This window comes from Aythya fuligula, chromosome 2 (assembly GCF_009819795.1).
Source record: "Aythya fuligula isolate bAytFul2 chromosome 2, bAytFul2.pri, whole genome shotgun sequence".
NCBI classification, from domain to species: domain Eukaryota; kingdom Metazoa; phylum Chordata; class Aves; order Anseriformes; family Anatidae; genus Aythya; species Aythya fuligula.
The window spans coordinates 82,513,109-82,534,097 of NC_045560.1; the positions used below are offsets into that span (position 1 = coordinate 82,513,109).

The 20,989-nt window shown below is 37.3% G+C and overlaps 1 protein-coding gene across 1 annotated transcript in view; it reads left to right on the plus strand.

Annotated features, from left to right (window-relative positions):
- The first annotated feature begins 478 nt into the window (after window positions 1-478).
- DNAH5 (dynein axonemal heavy chain 5) overlaps window positions 479-20,989 on the plus strand; it is a 137,267-nt gene continuing 116,756 nt past the window's right edge. The window contains exons 1-3 of the mRNA XM_032181098.1: window positions 479-544; window positions 17,744-17,872; window positions 19,104-19,188. Of these exons, the coding sequence (XP_032036989.1) occupies window positions 479-544; window positions 17,744-17,872; window positions 19,104-19,188 (280 nt within the window). The remainder of the gene's footprint in view (window positions 545-17,743; window positions 17,873-19,103; window positions 19,189-20,989) is intronic.

A 20,989-nucleotide genomic window follows, 5' to 3' on the forward strand; every position in this document is an offset into this window, starting at 1 on the left:
ATGTGTTGCTTCTAATACAGTAATCGCTTTCCTTTTCTGATAAAGTATAGTGGAAATACCTTTTTCTTGAGATCTGTAATGGTACGGGTATGTTGTGCACAGGTTATTTGTGTCCTGATTGCTGCTTAACTAGCATCCACATCTCCAGCATAAGATGTGATTTTCCTGTGACCCATAGGTCCCATGAGTTACTCCTGTGAGCTCAGCACAGCTGTGAGTGGAGTTTTAGAAAGATTTAGATCAATTTAGTTTAGCTGTGTGTGAATGACTGTAATAGCCTTTGATTGCAGTACAGAAGTGCTAAGCACGTGTGGGGAAAAACCCTGAATTCTGCACAAGTAATCAAAATCATCAAAATGTTACTATTGCTTATTAAAAGGGATGTAAAAATTCCACTGCTGGAATGCTTTTACTTGCTTCTGTGTGCATCCAGGTGAGTTTCAAGTGCTGGCAACTAAGTCTAACATTGACTTAGACCATGGAACGACTTGCTGGGCCAGAACCGAGTGGTCTTGTCTGGTTGCCATTGATAACCAGGCAAGAGGTGAGCTTTTTAGTGACAAGGCTGGTAATTCCACGGAAAACAAGCTATTCGCTATTTTGTTATTAATACCAAACTTCTCACAAGCATCCCAAGTTAGTACAATTAAGCTTTATTTATTGATTTATTATCTTACATGATATGCATATTAGCAAAAAAAACAGACATGAATCTTTAAAGCTTCTGCTGCTGAATTCCCTTCCAGGTAAAATTAATGAAAAGCAGTAGAACAAAATATGAACCACTATGTCACTGTCTTCATTTAGAAGGGTATCAAAGCAGCTTGTAGAAAGCAATTAACACCTGTGAAAGTATGTATTACCACACAGAGAGATAAATCACCCATGGTAAATTTGTCCAGCTTGCCACACTAATCTGGCAAATGTACATCAATTATGTCTTGATAAGCTGCATCAGTAAAGGAAGGTATTCTCCCAAACTGAAAGACAACAATCTGAAAGTTAGTTCTATTTATCATGTGTATATTGCAAACCTATTCAATTTTTTTTTTTGTCTTTGTAGTGATAACTTTAGCAAAAAAGTTTTATTTTTTACCAAATCTATATTTTCTTGTCTAATTTGCCTAAAATGAAGATGTTTTAGCTTCAGAAGCTTGTCTTCAGGAATTCCCTATGTTTATTAGACATGGTGCTGCCTTAATGAAAGAGAGAAATGATTACAAGTGATCCAATGGTTAAGAGTTGGAGACCCTTTCTCAGACTCTCAGTGCTACAAAAGGTGGCTGTTTTAGACTGTAAGATGGTTAAAAAGTTGTTGAGCAGAGATGCGACCCAAAACAAATAAGTTGTTGAGCTCTTGGCTGTACAGATGACGTATGATCTCCGTGGATAGCTCTTGAAAATGAAAAAGTAAAAGCAACATTTCTGTAAGGCACGGTTGTTCAGGCTGATCTGGCCTGTTTACAGCCTGCTGGAGGGAATGTTATCTCCAGACATGAAGCAAATAGAATAGAAACACCACTTGACTTAACACTACATGCTACACAGAAAATTAGCAATTCTTTGCAATAAAAAATTATTATTTTCTTTTCTTGAAACTAAATACTTCATTTAATATACTGAAATTCTGCAGGTGGCAAAAAGGGAATGTTTTATGGCTTTCTAGAAAATATACACAAACAGCAGCTGTTAGCATTGAATTGTTGACCCCACATGGCATGAGACAAAACATTCTTTGGAAATAAAGTATTACATCTTCTGGTGTTGTGCTGATTGAGAAGCTGAGGTTTTAACTGTAGGAAGGATAAGAATGTACTTAGTACTTTTGTGATACTGTGCTAACCTGTCTGCAGGATAACTTGCATAGCAAGAGAAAGTGAATTTGTACAGAGAAATGGTGATAAACAGCACATCTAAAGGAGGTTCCTGCAGAACGAAGCATGCTTGAATTGGATTAGGAATAGAGACATATTTCAGCTGCTGTATAATGTAGCAATCCTTCCTTCCCACTGTCAACCTGGTAAAGCTGTTACTGTCGGGGAGAAGGATGAAGAAGCTAGCATTAACAAATGTACGTGGAGCAGACATCTCGATGGAGTACAGTTCTAATCTGCATAAATCTAGATAGCCATGACATACAGCAAACAAGACCTGAAGGAAAAGCTTTCAAAAGAATTGAATAGTATAGTCAATAGTATAACTCAAGAACTACAAAAAGCAACATCAGCGTAAAGGAATGTTGATAATACAGCTTTGGCTGATGCTGATAGAATCATAGAATATCCTGAGTTGGCAGGGACCCGTAAAGATCATTGAGTCTGACTCCTGGCACCACACAGGTCTACTCAGAAATTCAGACTATGTGACTAAGTGTACAGTCCAAACACTTCTTAAACTCCGACAGGCTTGGTGCCATGACTACATCCCTGGGGAGCCTGCTCCAGTGCACAGCAATCCTCTCAGTGAAGAACCTAAGATACATGCTTAGTATTCAACTTGGAAGATAGTGAGCATGTCTATTAGGAATTTGTTTTGGAAACTTAAAACTCAAGTTTAGTTATAGCTGTAGGTGACCGTCATTCTAGTACAGTAGTTCTCAACATAAATTTTGTCACCATGGAGTAACTAGTGTAGTATTGCTGCTCTATAGATTACTGATAGGTTCATTCAGCATTGAAGTGTTCTTCTTATTGTGGAACTCTTATTACAGTAGTTAAAATAAACCTAACTTTCATCCCTTCCTCAAGTAGGAATCCTCAAGGACTGTAAGGTAGTTGCATGCCCTTAGAGCTTGATGCAAAGGTTATGCTGACTCTACTGAGACCTCTTGATGAACACAGGAATTCAGTGTTTGGGTTTCAACTCTGTCATTCCCCCTTAGACATGCTGGATAGTTGTAAACTTGAATATTAATGTTACATCTAGACTTGTGAACATGGAACAAAGAGAATATTTATAACCAATTAAAAGCTATCTTAAATTCCTCCTGACTTGGAAATACTTGCCTTGACTTTTTGAGGCTTTGCTGTTTTAATAGTAAGATTATATTTTCAATATAAAAATGATGAATGAATGGATGGCTGTAATACAGAACATGCAGTCTGATGAGAGATGATGTATCACGCTTACTACTGGTTTGTCTGTAGTGAGCTAAGTAGGCAGATTGCTCCTTCCTCCATCAAGAGAGATAAGCAAACTGCAGTAAAGTATGTGTGGAAGCTCTGTATCTAATGAAAATGGCCAAAGTCTGGGGACTCAAGCAGCAAATAAAAACACTCAAAATGCAATAGAAAGTATATGTGAATATGCAGCCTTTTTACAGCTAGCTAATTACCAGAGATGAATTTATTAAAAGTGCTATTCTGTTGACTTTGAAATCCAGATGAATGGATGCATCTTCCCTTTGTCTACAAAAGAGAAACCTTGCAGGACAATGAAGATAGGAATTGTATCCTCCACACTCCCTGTATTATCTGTTCCAGGACTTGTGATCTTTGTTGTGACTGCTGACAAGTTTCTTAGAGATGTTTCAAAGAAATAGTGATCTATCTCGGGTATTGCCATGTTGCAGAATTTTGATTTAGCAGCTTTTAGTAGCTGCATAGATAGCAAACAGTAAGGCAGAGTCAGGTGCTTTGTTGTTTCAATAATGTTTTATTTTTTCCTCCTCTGGAGATAGCTACTGCTAAGATAACAAGGTGACTCAGTGAGGTAGTAAAATAACACGTGAAGGACTTGGAATCCTGTATGGGTTGAACAGACTATTTAATCCCAGTTGTGGAAAGGAAAAACAACCCAAGCCTGTTATAAAAAAAACACATATTTGATGGCTGTCTGACACACTTTCAGTGTTGCTCTTTGAATCTTGTATTCTGGTAATGCAAGTATTCATCTGCGTAGGCATAATTGCTTGTATGAAAAGCATACATAATTTTAGGCCTTTTGAGAAACAGAAAAGGGAATCCCTTTCTTAGGAGTCAACAAGGACGTTGACTGCCTTTTTACTGCAAAGTATGCATAGTGATCTGTAGGAATTGTTGATTTGCTCAGTGTGAAATCAGGCTGGTGGGAGAACCTTTGAAGTTCTTGGTAGCATAGCTGCAGTACAGCATATTATAGCTGTAAGAGTTAGGATTTTTTCCCTTGGGAAGGGGACCTAACTGCAATTTGATAACAACTCCAAAACGTTCTATAGGCAACTGGAAAGGAGGTCAAACATTAAGTATTTTTATAACTTAGATCTCACAGGGATTTGAGAGTATTCAAATCAGTTTATGTTATAACTAATATTTCCCTATCAATTTGTAGAGTTATATGCCCATAGGTGGCTTGGTCATTACATTGTAAAGGAAGTGGTAATCATACTAAGCAAAAGCAAGATTCCGTATGCAACTAGAGCTGAAAAATTAAACTTCAGAATTTATTCAGTGTGGGTTAATTGGTTAATATGCAGTCTGACCCCAGGAGAGATTCCCTTTTGGTAGTGCAGAAAGGAAAAAAGACATTTAGCCTGCCCTGCTGGCAGTGGTTCTAAGCTGAACTACGCCTAATACACCAGTGAAATCTTCTAAGAACTGGTCTTTGAACATCCGAGGTATATATTATCACCAATTAATGAAATATGGAGTTGCATGAGCATGAATCTCTTGAGTTTAGAGTTTGCTTTTCAAATGCATGACTTAATATCATAGCAGTTCTGATTTAATTATAAAAATGCTCAATTCAAAACATGCTGCCAAGTTAACGAGTAAGAACACCCTACCTTAGCTTCCTGTTGGGGCCTGCAGGGAAGAAAAACAACTTTATTTCAAAGGTTAAGTGAGCAACAAGTTAATTAGTCCATGAACTGTTATTACAGTGATGCTTTGTTTGCCATGCAACAGCTTGAAAAGTGAATCTTTTAATTGTTTAATGCTAGGCAACAGCTACTGAATACTATCATTTGTACTTTCACTGCAGATGGTATCACAGTGTCGTCTCTGTATAGGAAGCTGTGAGCTATTTATACATATAAACATATGTATATGTTAATAGATATAGATGTATATAAGTGTGTAAATATGTGTATACACATACACATACATAGACAACTTCTATTTGTTAGAAATTTTTCTGACCAAAATCTACCTGAATCTTCTATTATCTCCTTTTATTTTTATTTTTATTTTTATTTTTATTTTTATTTTTATTTTTATTTTTATTTTTATTTTTATTTTTATTTTTATTTTTATTTTTATTTTTATTTTTATTTTTTTTACATAGACTTCTAAGAAATTTTGCTGTGATTGAGGTGAAATGGTGGGTGCTTATAAGAAGAGGAAAATAGATACCGCTGCATTTGTATTTGAAAGGTGATCTATGGTAGCTTGAAAGTTTTTTAGGACTGAATTGTTAATTGGTAGATGTCACCTTCAAGGGAAGTAATCCTTAAGAACTCTTCAAAAAAAAAAGCAAAGAAAGCAAAGTGAAAGTTTTGGATCCTCTTCCATAAAAGAGACTATGGATTTGGATGCCCATTTTATGCTGGAGGCCTGCAGTTCCACTTCAGAAATGTGGGAATGAGAGAATGAGGACCCCACAGCTCTTTTTCCCCTCTAGCATGGAGAAGAGAAAGAAATGCCTTCTCATGAAATGCTAAACAACCAGCAAACCTTGTATGATAGGCTGTTCCATCCATACAAATGTAAGGAACAGATGCAAAATTTGGGGTGAGTTCTAGACCTTTGTTGAATGCAGGCTTAACTGGTGGTCACAAGGAAAAAGAAATCCATTCAAGCTAGGTAGGCTGGAGAACTTCAGGATGAAGTTTTGCATTGAGACCGATACTGTCATGATTTCATGACTTTGAGGCGCCATTTCTAGCCCCATGGTGATTTTTGTGGAAATACTGTCCAGTGTTTGCCTTTTGCTATCAATAGAATCTCTCTCTGCCACTGCTGCTTTTCACTTACATTATTTATGGGACATTGTGTAACTCTTCTATTGCAGGAGCTGTTTATATTGAAGTGTGAGCAAGTCTCTTCTAAATCTTATGTAAATCTATTTCACAGAATCACAGAATCACAGAATTTCATTCTATCCTTCATTGAAAATCATTTTATCCTGGAGCTAGAGGTAAGAGGAAAACAATAGTTAGGTCTGGCTACCAGACTTCTTCAAACATAGGCTTTGGAACTGGAAACCAAATTTAATGATCAGTAATGCAATGCAAGGTTGTGGTTGCTCAGGCAGCTTAATTTGTCATACTTTTATTTGATATGCTTGTACCTATGACATGGCAGCTTAAATCGTTCTTTCCTTGAGACACAGGTGGCTGTTGGCAGCCCTGTAACAAATTCTGTGGTCATTGCTGTAAAATTTGTTTCTGAACAGAAGCGGATACGTGCAGATGCCACTAGACACAGGATATACCTTATGCTGTATTGTTTTGGACAAGTAAGGTTTCACCTTGAAGATGGCCTAACATTCATCTCAGTGCTATGGAACGTATAGGATATTCTCAGACCATACCAGATTTCAGCCTTCTATGAAAAGAAGAATATACATTCATCCAAGCTAGAATAATCATTCTACCCTACTATCCTTATACCCCACTGTTTCCTAACTTGTCATCTTCTCAGAAAAATAACTAAAATAACTCCACTACAGCATTGCACGCAGTGAGATGGATCCATAAATGATTAAATGTAGTCAACTTTTCAGTTTCAGCTGTCTTGGGCTAGGATCTCATCAAATGATTCTTCTGGCAGTAGCAGTCGGGTTTTGAGTGCTTGAATTACTGAAAATTGTACTTGCTGTTGATCTAAGCTTCTGCATCTCAGATGCACAGGGTGCTGCTTAGGGTTTAAAAAGGGAAATACGGAGACTACTGCGGTAAAAATAGTGCTGGCTTACTAAAAGAAACTTGCATTTTTTTCTTTATTTAAACTACCGGGGAGAATTTATCAAAGCTAAACTGTTTCAAACTGCAGCTGCGCCCGCCTTATGAAATCGAGCAGGAAAAAACCCTGTCCAAACCCAAACCAACACAAAACTCAAGGTTCTTTTCTTTGGTATCTAGTAAGCAGTGAGCATTCATGGCTTCCTTTTTGGCACAGCTGGCCAAAGCTAGAACTGGAAAGGCAAAGAGTAAAATACAATCTTAATCCTGAGTTGACAGATTGGGGCCGGGTTTTCCTTTCACACGATGTCATACCTGTAACTGAGCCCTTATCTAGGATGATAATTACTTTCTCTAGCTTAGCCTGTTATTTAGAAAGGTAGAAACAGACTTCATGACAGTAATGACCAGAGACATTCACTTTACAAATGAAATCAGGATTATTCTTTTTGTGTTTATCTATAATGAATTTTCATCTGTCACTTTCACAAATAGTTGTTCAGTCTTGGAAGGTTCTGTAATTCTTTGTGGTCATCCTTATTACCTTGAATAACTGGGCTTCATCAGAGACTTTGTCATCCTCACAGCTTTTCCCTCTTCCACCCGAATATGTTGAACAATGCAGATTCCTGGAGAGCTCCACTGATGACCTGCTGTTGCTGTAATGACTCAGTGTTCATTTTGTTCGTATCCTCTCCTTCCCACTATTTAGTTGAGCTCTTTTTTTTTTTTTTTTGCTAAAGGGTCATTTCCCTTATGCTTTTCTTAAAAGCATTTGACAATGCATCTTTCTGAAAGCTTTTTGCAAATCCAGGTCATTTAGATCAATCTTCTTTACACAAATTCTTATTAGCCCCTTCAGTGAACCTCAGCAGATCCTGATGAGTGTTTCTCTCTTTTACAAAAACCTTGTTGACTTTTTCTTGGGAAATTAATTTAATTACCTGGCCCTTAATTCTCTTCATTATAATTTCTGCCATTTTACCTCGTCTGTCTTTCTCATTTTTTTTTTCTCATCAAGCTTTGTGACCCTGAACATGTACATTTTATAAGCCAACGTCTAGTCCTCTTGATATTGACGCAAATTGCATGTCGCTTTAAGTAGTTCTGCTCTTTTGGATTTACTTTCCTTTAGAATTTTAGGGTGACTAAACATCTAAATCATTACTTACCATTGATTTTTTTTTCCTTTTATTTCTTTCTTTGCCTCTTTCTCTTTTTATCAACTTATATCATTGTACAGACACAAAGTGTTGCTATTTAAGTAGGAGTGTGGGAGGTTTCTTTGAAGGAAATATTGAATTGCATCAAAAATACAATAGAAACCTAGTAATGTTATATTGCCTTCCAGCAATACTTTGTATTTATTTATTTTTTTATTTTTAAAGACTATCAGAAGTTTCCTGCTTCTGTGATGCACTATGAAATTAACTTCATTATCAGCACTTTGTATATTTTTATGGTTATTTACCTGGTGCATTTCTCATCCAAGTATCAACTCCTGATGAAGCAAATTTGAAGAATTAAGTCAGGATCCAAGTCAAAGTTCAGGTTTCAGTATCTGTTATTAGGTGTTGTTCACATTGCTTCACCTTGCCTCATTGCATTTTCCTTTAAGTTTCCAGACTTTAATTCACATGGGTTTTCTTTATATCATACTCCAGCTTTTTGGAGTATGCTTTCTTGCTTTTACTTTATCATTTATCTATGTTGGCTTGCTAATGCTTCCTCAAGTGTTTCTGGTAGAAGCTGTGCAGTTGCTCTGCATTTCCACTGTTCTTAAATACTTTGCCTGCTGTCTACAAGCATTTTATTCTTTTGACTGCTTCTCTTTACCTTTTTTTTTCAGTGGTTCCTCGTTTTGAAGTAGCATGATGGTATTTCCCTAGTGTATGTGGAGACCCCCTGAGGTTTCCTGCTGATACTGTTCCCTGCCACAGGCTTGTCTCTGATCACTGCTAGCATGTCACAGTCAATAATTCCTTCCTAATCAACCTGTCACCAATATCCTACACTATGTCTGTTTTATTTGTGACTACTGAAACTTCACTCTGTTAGGCTCTGGTTGGTTGCCTTGTTAAATTGTTTCAACACGGAGCTCTTTTACACCGGTGGAGGCTTTTTCATCTTTTCTGTATCATAAATACCTAGAGGTATGGTGCAATGTACCAGTGATACCTCCCTAATTCTGAGTTTCTAGTGCTATTATAGCGATGTCTTCATTCAGACACCATATTTCAGTTTTCCCCAACATTTTTATAGGACTTCTTGGACTTAGGTGTAAGCAGGTATGCACTTCTTTTGGTTTCCTCTTTGGTTTTCTATTTCCTTCCACCTGTTCAAAGGGACAATACCTTTTCCAGCCTTTTGCTATGATTTCTAATGTGGCAGGTGGCAGCCTCTGCTCTATCATGTGCCTTGAAGATGTAGGGTTTCTGGCACTTTATTCAACTAGATATGTTTGAAACCACATGCTCTTTAATGGCTGCTAGCTTGTCCTCAGGCTGGGTTTAAAAACAAACCCTGATCTTCTTTTTCAAGGGCAAGAACTATAGATTTTCCTTGCTTCTTCGAGAAACACTCCCTTTGTTTCAGCTGTATCTCCGTCTTCCAATTAATCTGGACCTTGTTTCTCTCCCAGTCTTAACTTACATGTTGAGAATTTATCACTGTCTTTAGTCTGCACTGCATGGGATATTGTGAGCATCTGAGCAGTGCTGGGGACACTTGAAGAATGTGAGGAACACATGAAGAACATGAGTATTTTTGCCCTTGATCCATACCTTACTCTGACGGAAAATAATGGGCACAATGTCCAAATAACTGGTAGTAGAAAAGGGCAGCGAAGCTGTCAGATTCTGTAGCTCATTAAAATGGAAAACAAATTACTTGCATGGTTATTTGAACTAAAATTTTCTGTCCCCAGAATGCCGTCTCTTAATGTGTAGCTTTTAAAATTAATTATTTTTTTACCTTTATATTTTAATTAATCATTTAATATATTAATATAATAGCATATACAGTATAATATATAGTAGTATATTATATATAATAAAAATAATGTAATTAATAAATAAGACCCAAACATCCTGTGTATCTTGGGAAACAGAAGGTTAATTAATTTATTCTACATATTGATATATATCTTTGATATATATCTGTCTATTTATATACTCAGTATTTGTGCTATCTTTTTTTTTTTTTTTCTTTTAAATTTTTATTTTCCTAGCACAGCATGAAATAGGCAAGCAGAGCCTGGAGAACTAATGTCCTGCATAAAGCAGAACAAGGAATTACACTAGGACATGCCACATGGTAGTTAAATTCTTTAAGCAGTGCCATCTTTCACCATAAAAGGCCTGTCGGACAGCAAGATGACATTATTTACAGCTTAAAACCTTAGTCATATCTTTTTCCTCATCAAACAAGAAGGTTTAAGGGATTTCTAACTTAGGAGAAATTGAATCTTTCAGCTATGAAAGCAAAGCAGTAAAAAAAATAAAAAATCCTTGCCTCAGTTAAAGTTATTAAAACCTCAGTGTTATTTGATTTTCGAAAGCAGTTCAGGTACCATAAGAAAGTTCACCTTTACCTTTGATCGTTTTCATAGCATTATATTAAAATAATTCAGCTGAGGATGATGAGCTTTTCTTTATGTTCCACTTTTTCAAGGTAGATTTTCATAAAATCAGATTGTTAAGGGGCAACTCCGTTTGTATTTCAATTGCCAAATACTGTCGTCATGGCCGTATTTGTGGTCTTGTGAAAAAGCAGCATAAAAGCAATGTACACGAGGGTTTCAACCACTAGATGGCAGCTAACTACTACCTGTAATTACCCATAAAGAAAAACTCGTTGGAGCTCCGCAATACAGCACAGTCCAAAAATTCTTGACACAGTGAAATGAACTTTCATAACTTATCAAATAATAGGACAACTAAACGTTTTCATTTGAATATGTTTTTACTAATTCAATTGATTCTTCACTTCTTGGTTTTACTGACCTGTATAGTGTTGATTTACCCCAAACATTTTGTTGAATGTAGCCATGGCTATCCAGAGATATGTGCCATATTAAAATTATTCTGAGAATGTTGAGTTACAATACAAGATTGTATATCCACCTTAATGTATATATTACATTTCTAAAAAAAAAACAATGTGATTTCACCATGGATTTTACCTTGTAAGGCATTTAGGCATTTAAATAAATAAATAAATAAATAAATAAATAAATAAATAAATAAATAAATAAATAAATTTAAATTAAAGGCCTGGTTGGGGATTTCTAATAATATAAATGGAAGAAAAAAAAAAAAAGGTTTATTAAAAAATGAAAAAAAGTCTAAATTTTTGCAAAATGAAAACACTCTTTAGTGTTCTGAAATATATCAAGAATTAACTTGTGTAATATTTACTAGCATGTTTAATTTCTAAGAGAGGCAAAGGGTTCAGAGAAAACTATGAATGGTACATGGAATGGTAAATGCAGTTCTTTTCAATTTTTCTCTTTCAAACATTCACATAAATATATATATAAAATCAGATTTGATAGTAGTAGGTGGAGAAAATTATATTGAAAATCAAATAATGTAGGGAAAATGGCTTTTACTCATGAGATTTTTATCAACACTGAGGTTGTCAGGTGATTGTAGATACGATTCATGTGGATATCAGTGAAGGCAAAAATATTTAGGAGCATTCTAAGCCTGAAATAGCTGTAAAAACTGTCTTGGGTATCTTGCTTCTAATATTGGATCATTAGCTTGTTTCTCGTGGCATTTTCAATGGGACATCAGATTGGATTCTGTCACTGAAGTTGAAAAAATTAAGGTTATTTTAAGAGGAAAAAAACTGTTCATTGTTGAAGAAAAATTGCTGTATTAAGCAACTATCGCACAACTGAAAAATAACCAAAAGTGAATGTGCTTGGAAAAATATATGAATAGAAACATGGGTAGTTCAGTAGTTGGTAGGTAATAGCAATTTGAAAGCTGCTTGACGGCTGTTGCTATATATTTAACCAGTCACCTGCGACAAGGAAACAAAGGTGTCTGTTGACATGAGCATTACTTAAGAAGGCTAAACACAAATCAAATAAGCAGTTATTAAATTGAGTTTTGCAAATGGTTATGTTGCCCTTGAGCATGATGAATTGTATCGAGTGGTGTTTGTATATAAACAATATCACCTTAACAACACTGAGGTTGGTAGCAATGATTTTCAACTCCTGGTCTGTAGGCAGTAAATTCTGGTGGTTAGAGCCCTCTAGTTTCTCAAGTTGTCCAGTTTAGTCTTGAACTAACTTAAATGCACATTACAGCTGAATTAAGGAAAAAATAGATGCAGAGCTAAGCTTAATAGTTGCTGGCTTTTTAGGTCTTCACTGTATTTTCTAGGTCTTTTTTGGTGTTCCTACAGAAAAGGAATGAAACAAAGATGAAAAAAAGGTTGGGGGGAGAGAGAAAAATGATGAATGAAGAAGCTTGCACCACGGTGTAAGTCTTAGTGTTGAAAAATAGTACTTGATTTTTACATCAAATACTACAATGTTTAGAGCTGGAAGAAAGCAACTTTGGAAACAGAGCATTGGCAGAGTTATAAAGGTAAGGAAAACTGAACTTTGGATTAGGTCCAGACTAGTAATCATACAGCTTGAAAAAATGCTTGAATTGAAGGTGAATGGGTGGCAAATACATATTTTAAAATGACATAAGTAGATGATGTTAATTTCATAAAATATTCTAATTATACAAAAAAAGAGTAAACTACATCTTTTAAAGCAAAAAAGCATTTTGGCTAGGTATTTATCAGGTGAAGTAGTTTGCTTATTTATTTATTTATTTATTTATTTATTTATTTATTTATTTATGGTGCAACTGGTCTTATAAGTTAATTGGTAGGGTATCAGCCAAGGCTTAGTTGCATGATTCATTTTGAAAGGCAAGTTTGCACTCAGACATATTTATCCATTTAGTACTGGTACATATATCTTGTCCAGATTGTTAGAGTGGTATGGCAATGGTATAATTTCACGAATGTTACAGTGGTACAATGAACAGCTTGTTGCTGGATCTGCCAACAAAACAAGGGTGCGCTCTGCCACCAAGGAAAACTGAAATTTAACTTAACTCTTGTCCTTGTAAATATGGGAATCGAATTTTGAATGCACATGCATAGTACTGAAAAACAAAATAAAATATAGCGGTCTTTAAGACCCCTAGACTAAGCATAAAAACTGGTTGTTTGAACAAGCTCTTCTTTGGTTAACATGACGTTATAACAAACATTGGAAAGCTCTGCTTACTTGACATTTAAGAGTCAGTTGAGGTGACTGCTCTAATTCTTCAGGGTGTGTGCTTTCTGGAGAGGACAGAATGAGAAGGTGCCTGCTTTTTGAAAACTCAAGTTGCTTGGAAAGTGTAAGAAAATGGTTTGCAGTTCACTTTTACAGTGAAGTCTGTGAACAATATAAAGCATCTTAGTGTGTTACAGGAGAGACAGGGGACTATTGTGTTGGTTAAATACATTTCAGATAAGACAGTAAATTGACAATAGACCTCTCATTCTTTTTGACTCTTTTACTATTGAACTTCCCAGTAAATTTCATGTTTCGCTTAGCCGTAAGACTTTCATCAGTGTGTGCTGAAACTCAGTGATGCACAATATTCTGACAACCAAATACATTACCTGCTGGATAAACTGTGTTCAGGAACAAGTTTTAACTTGAGCAGGTACGGCTGGCATACTAAATAACATTCATACTGTTTAGAGTCTGCAGACACATCAGTAACTGCACTCACTCTGTAATGGAGAAGTTGACAACAGTCAAAATGTTTTTTCTGAGGCTATTGCTTCAAAGGAAAGACCCAAGGCATCTCTGACTTCTGATTTTTTATCTTCTACTTAAATATATATGCTTATATACTATCATAGTTAGAATACTTCTATTTTATTTTACTTTTTTTTACTTCCTATTTTTTGCTTTACATTGATGGTGTGGTGTTTCTGGGTTTAGATAAGCGTTAAAATGGACTTACCCCATTTTATTATGGAAGAATATCCCCTTTATTCTGCTTAAGGAGCAGGTATCTGCTGAAGTATGTTTCTTGTTCTAAATTTTTGGGATTTAGATATTAGGAATTTTAAGGGTTTGTGTAAAATAAAGCAAGTTACTTGTTATAACTAGACTAATCACCAGAAAGGACTTCTCAGGTAATTGTTTTAACTTTGGTTTTGCATCTGTTTTGATATTGTCATGGATTATTTTTTATCTTCTGAGGTAAGGGACAGGGGATCGAGTGGGGAAAAAAACCCAACAAACTAAAAGTGGCTGTGCGGCTGTTCTTTAAATGAAGAGCTGAAGTTAAGCTGTACCATTTAAAAACTTGGACAATCCTTCCACATATCTAAGTGAGAATGCATGAAAATGACATTAGCCTTGAGAATGCCAATCCATCTGGATTCCCCCATGCCACTAAAATTTACGAGGAGGCTTTGCTATACAACCTTGATCAGAATTGCTAGCTGATCCTATTCAGGTTTTGCTCATAAGGGCTACTGCAAGTACCAGCCGCTTCTCACTTAAATACACAAGCAGTAGCTTATGTGGGTGAACAGCGCTTTCATCTTTAAACCTTGCTCCTTCAGTGTTCTCTTAGATGACATTTATTTGAATTACATAAACCTGGTTCTTTGAGATTGTCTGTATTTTATGTCCTGTGGAATTCACTACAAAAATATGTATCCCTAAACACCATTGTGCAAAAACTCCTAGGGCATGACCATACTGTTGTTAGAAGCAAGATGTGGGGGGAGTCAAAGTCAGCACCTTAAAGTTCAAAGAATTTTGAGAACAGATTACTGAATTCACTCACTGAAGTTATGGTCGATACAATAGGGCTGAGTGCTTCAGGGCCTGAAATGCGCTCCCACTCAAAAATAGGGAAGAAAACAAATCTGGAGTTGTAGAAATTTACTTCTTCCTCCATATCATTTTGCTCTCTGATGTTTGATCCTTAAAGACGGGATGAAGAAAGTGAAAATGGAGATGAAAAGGTTAATATTTTCTTGCCGTTCATTCTCTGAGATTCCCCACCCTAAGTAAATAATATCTTTAAAATATTGCAAAATATTTGCAAAATATGCATATCAAAATTAATATTTTCAGTAGTTTCCAGTCTGTTTTCTGAGTACTTTTATATATTTAAATTAATGACTTGCTCTTGAAAGCACTGAAATTAAATTTCCTGTACATTTCCTGGGGCAGCCTACTCCTAAAAATGAGGTAAAAGTTTCTTCTGATGTCTGCAACAACTGAGAAGTGAGAATTTGTGACTGGGGAACACTTACTCTGGTGAGGAGGAAACGTTCTTAGAAATAGGCCACACTTGGAGTACTGTGTCCGGGTCTGGGGCCCCCAGCACAAGAAGGATGTGGACCTGTTAGAGCAGGTCCAGAGGAGAACCATGAAGATGCTCAGAGGGCCAGAGCGTGTCTGGAGCACCTATGAAGAAAGGCTGAAAGAGATGGGGCTGTTCAACTTGGAGAAGAGAACGCTCCAGGGTGACCTCATTGTGGCCTTGCAATACTTAAAGGGAGCTTAAAAAGAAGGTGGAGAGCAACTTTTTACTTGGGCAAATGATGTTAGGACAAGGAGTAATGGTTTTAAACTAAATGAGGAGAGACTTGGATTAGAGTTTAGGAAGAAATTCTTCACTCAGGGGGTGGTGAGGCACTGGAACAGGTTGCCCAGTGAAGCTGTGGATGCCCCATCCCTGGAGGTGTTGAAGGCCAGGCTGGAGGAGGCCATGAACAACCAACCTATCTAGTGGGTGGCATCCCTGCCCACGGCAGGGGGGTTGGAACTAGATGAGCTTTGAGGTCCTTTCCAACCTGAGACATTTTGATTCTATGATAGCAGATCATCAAGATATGGAAGTATGACAGGGCGTTCTTGAATTGCATTATAAGACTATCAGGAAAAAATGCACACAACTTGCATTAACTAGAGATATATCCAACAACAATCCCAAAGGGACAAATGATGAATGCAAGCGAATGTCTTAGTTTGCAGAGAACTATGGATTTACTATTCTGTTAATAACTGCCTGTTCTCTAGGGACAGAGTGTTTTTTTTTTTTTTTTTTTTTTTTTTTGGTAATTGGACTTTTAAAGTTTTGTGGTTGCATAGACATTAGAGACTGCATAATTCTAGCTATACACAACAGATAGCAGGTATGATATAGGACTTTAGAGATTGCAACTAAAGAGTTAGAAAATATTAAAAGAAGTGAAGAAAATATGAGGATGATTGCCTAGTTGTGATGTTTCTAATACTTTCAGTCTATATAAACAACTACTTGTAGGAGGAATAGCAGCTATGAACATATCAAAAGTCTCCTGTATGTAGGAGAGAACTGATAACCTATGTAAGATCAATACTTTGTACTGTAATATATCTGGAGCTGTGTGCTAGAATCATAGCACAGTACAAAAAGTAGCCTCACTGTAGTTTAAGCAAAATAAAAGCACATTTTTTTCTTCTGAATTACATAAAAACTATCTAATTGGCACAGTGGCTATATTTTTCCATGCTAAAGATCCATTGCCAGTTGTGCTCAAATTGTTGAAACAACAAAGCTCATCAGTGTTAACGATTATGGCACTGCCTTGTAGTGTGAGGCTGAATGAGCCAAAAAAGGTTGCTTTTTGTATATCTAATTAGTAGAAGAATTTCTACCCTGTTCTGAGAAGGTGTAGGACAGGCCAGTAATGTGATGACATTCCACTTCTGGAAAAGTGGAGACAATGATAGAGAATGGCAGAGCTAAAATAGCGTGAAGTATGTATATACAAATTAATCTCCTACTGCATTCTTCAGGCATATCTCCATAAAGAATGTAATTTGTGCATTTGTCTTTAACATGGAAAAACATTTCCAGAACAATCAGCGTTTATGCAGACATGATGGTAATTATGAGTTTACCAAATATTTGAAAATTCCTTCAGGAAGAAGCAAAGAAATTTACATAAGGGTATAAAGTATATTATGCAGGTCCTATTGGCTCTTCAGAAGCTTGTAGATAAATCACTTGTGCATACTTTACAGAGTTACTAGATTTTTTTGTAGTCACAGGGGAAATAAAGATTGAATTTACCACCAGTGAAATATAATTCTAAATTTCTTTTGAAAATGAAATGATATTAAATCTTGTAATCCGCAAGCACAATAGAAGCAGTAACTACTCCAGAAGGCTATTTTGTCTGTAATGTAATGAGGTGTATTACATATGGGAATTCAATTTAATTAGAAGAGTAGGCATACTGCTTGAAGAATAGTATAATAGCAATAGTTAAGCACATTTATAAACACTTGAGTACCTTGAGGCTTGTTGCTTGGTTTACTTCTCATTATATTAAATAGATAATGTATGAAATCTTAGCTTCCTCCAGCAGCATTTGTCTGTGCTGGAGAATGCTTACAATATCTTCCACAAATAACGAAGATTGAGTCAAAGTCCTGTGCTGATTTGATGGTCAAATGTAAATAGACTGAAAAGCCAGAACTAATAACTTCGGTTGTTGAAGATGACTTGCATGATGATGGACCTGTACATATAAAGCAGTTTTATTTTTTTTTTCCTAGAGAGACTTCCAGCAAATGAATAACACCATACAAAAAGTGGATGTTGGAAATTTTATGCCTTAAAAATGTAAACCACAAATATGGAAGACTGCGATAGCCTTCATTAAAAAAAAATAAAAAAAAAAATCCAAAATTTGCTTTGTATTTGTCTTCAGAATTGATTTTTTTTTTTTTTAATTTTTTGTTGTTTGTTTTGTGTTTTATAACAGCAAAAGCTAAAGGAGGAAAGGGAGGCTAAACGTGCTCGGCTGGATGACAGACATGATTACTTACTGGAAACTGTTGCCACTTGTGTGAATCTGGACAAAGCAGAAGTAGAAGATGCTATTCTTGATGGTAACCAGGTAATCTGATTAATTTGATAAATTAAGCTTATAGGTTGGTTTAGAACTGATGTTACCGTCAAATACTTATTGAGATAGTTGAGATGGTTGTCAGACCGTGGTTTCACAGGCTCAGAAGGAGTCATGCTCATCCACACTCCACTGAATGCTGCTGTTTCTATTAGGCTGCCACCTGCATTTGTGAGACTAAATTTGTGAGATTAGGAAATCAAATCAGCTAGAAACTACTTGACAAAATAGAGTGGCTAGTGATCCCACCAAGTATGTGAGGGTTAGTGTTGTTACTATGTAAGCACTTGGAAATAAGTATATTGAGGAAAGGATGAAACACAAAGTGATGGTGAGTATTATATGCAATGGAGATGCATTTTGTGATTGAAAATAAATCACTCTTTTTTAAAACTTAAGTTTTAAAACAGAGGCATTCTCATTTCAGTGCTAATATATTGGGAAACTGGAGGAAGTCCAGTGGAAGACTACCAAGATGTTCAGGAGCAAAGGACATGTTAATTATAAGAGGAAGAATAAGTGAGGGGCAGCCATGTAATAGCCTGCAATTGCTTAAAGAGTAGTCGTGAAGATGACAGATGAACCATTCTTAGCAGTGGCAGATGATATAACAAGGGGTAATAGCCACGGCTTGCAGATCACACATTAAGAGACCCTTCATTGTCAGAAGGGTAAAGCAGCATGGGAGTAAGTTACTCAAGAGGATGAGCTAAGCTACTGTTGACAAAAGAGGAGGTTAGCCCAGTGATCTCCCAGAGGCCCCTTCCAACATATCTGTGATTCTGCATGAAACAGGAAAACGAGCTGTGCAGAATGCTGTCACACAGGTTAAAACACAGAGCTTGTTTCAGCCTTCACTGAGGTGCTGCTGCACTTCAGTAAATGAAGAAATGCACTGTGCCCTCAGATTGAGAGATTATGTGCAGTAAGTGGTTTCAGTAAATTGGAACATGGCCTGGCTATATTCAGTTCTGCTCAGCATGGAAAAAATCAAATGTTTAAATTAAGTAGTATGTGCTACTAAAGGGAAAAAAGAAACTTTTTTTTTTTTTTTTTTTTTTTTTTCCTTTTGGAAGGCAGTAACAGGTCCTGGTGTAATTTTAGTACTGAGCAATGATAATGTGATATGTATTTATCATAACTTTTTGTCGAAAAACTGAGTACATTAAACTTTTCATAGTGTGTGTGCCATGCATAAACAATTCAACATGATCTCAAACAGATAGAGCGCATTGACAAATTCTTGGCACCTGGAGGTCTGCGCCATCTGATGTTCTACTATCAAGATGTGGAGGCAAATGATGCAGGTAAAGTAACTTTGGGTTTCCTGCAACATACTGTAGTACTGCTGAGTAAATGTGCAAAAAAAAACATAGTCAAGTTTATTTTATTAACTGGCGTTTAAGGCAAGTCAGGTTACATCATCTTTGCTCAAGAAGTGAAGACTGATGAAATTACAGAAGCTTGTTAGTGCACTTTTGCATATTGTTAGTATTCAACAGCAAGGTACTTCCTTGCAAATCCAGCAGCTCTTGCCTGAGGGGTTGAGAAACATTTTTTTGGTAGTTAAAGGACAACTTTAACACAAGGCAAACAGTAAGAGGTGCTCTGCCCCTTCCCTGCCAGTCACACCATCAATTCGCCCTGGAAGCCCTCCCCATTTCTTACCATCTGCTCCCATAGTCCTGTGACATGACAAACCAGCTTCAGGAGGCCCCTGTTTGCGGTCACAAGGCCATTACCCCAGAAGTCGTCTCCTTCACTTCTGTTCATATCCCTTTCCCTGCCCCAGGGCTCTCCGTTTTACCACACTTCTGGGGGAAGCCTCCTTCTGACCTTCTGTGGAGGCATCTTGTGACTCCCGTGTTGAGGACATCATTTGTCCATGGCTGCTGACCCAGAACCTTCAGTGTTGCTCCCATTGGGATCAGCCAGGGGTCTTCTGCTGGTGTTCCCATTATGTCCATGACAGCCTGAGAGATGTCTGGTCACATTTTTGCAAAATTTTGAGTGTAACTTTCAATGCGCAGCTTAACAGCTTCTAGAATCCTTTTCAGTAACAGCACATCTTTCTGAAAGAGATTGCAGAATCTACTCTAGCTCGATACATCGTGGGAATGCCCTAAAAACAGATGATTGTTTTTGGTCTGGCATCTTTAATTACTAACTTATGATTATTGTGCAAGTTTGTGTTCATTGGCAATAAATCAAATTAATAAAAGTCTCTCAATCAATACTGTTTTGCTGGTGACAGAGACCTTGAGGTACTTGAGGAAAACAAAAAAAGAGACTTCTTCAGGAGATGGGAAGGAGGAAGGTGATGCTAACAAAAGGGAGGGGAGGGGACACATGGGTGGCCATGTGATCCAAAATGGGAATCTCTGGGCGTGGTGGTTTTACTCAGGTGGGCAGCTGAGCTCCACCACAGCCGCTCTCTCACTTCCCCTCCTCAAAAGGAAAAGGAAAGAAAATACGATGGAAAGGGCTCAAGGGTTGACATAAGGATGGGGAGATCGCTCAACAATTATCGTGATGGGTAAAAAAGACTCTGAGTAGGGAGATAGTAAAATTTATTGCCTATTACTAACAAGCTTGAGAAGTGAGAAATAAAGGAAAGAAACCAAAAACATCTTCCCCTCAACCATCCTCTTCCACCTCCTTCCCCCGAGCAGTGTAGGGGAACAGGGAATGGGGGCTGTAGTCACTCTATAGCACTTTGTCTCCTCCACACCTTCACAGTTACTCTCTTCCCTTGCTCCCCATGGGGTCCCTCCCACGGGATGCCATCCTTCCCCAGCTGATCCCACATGGGCTGCCCACAGGCAGCAGCTCTTCATGAACTGCTCCCACACGGCTCCGTCCCACGGGGTCCATCCATCCATCCCCCAGGAGCAAACTGCTCCAGCACGGGTCCCCCATGGCTGGGCGGCAGCTCCCCCCAGACCCCCTGCTCCTGCGGGGGCTCTCCATGGGCCACAGCCTCCTCCAGGCCACATCCACCTGCTCCACCGGGGGCTCCTCCACCCACGGGGGGGCTGCAGCGTGGAGATCTGCTCCATGGGGGACCCATGGGCTGCAGGGGGACAGCCTGCTCCACCAGGGGCCTCT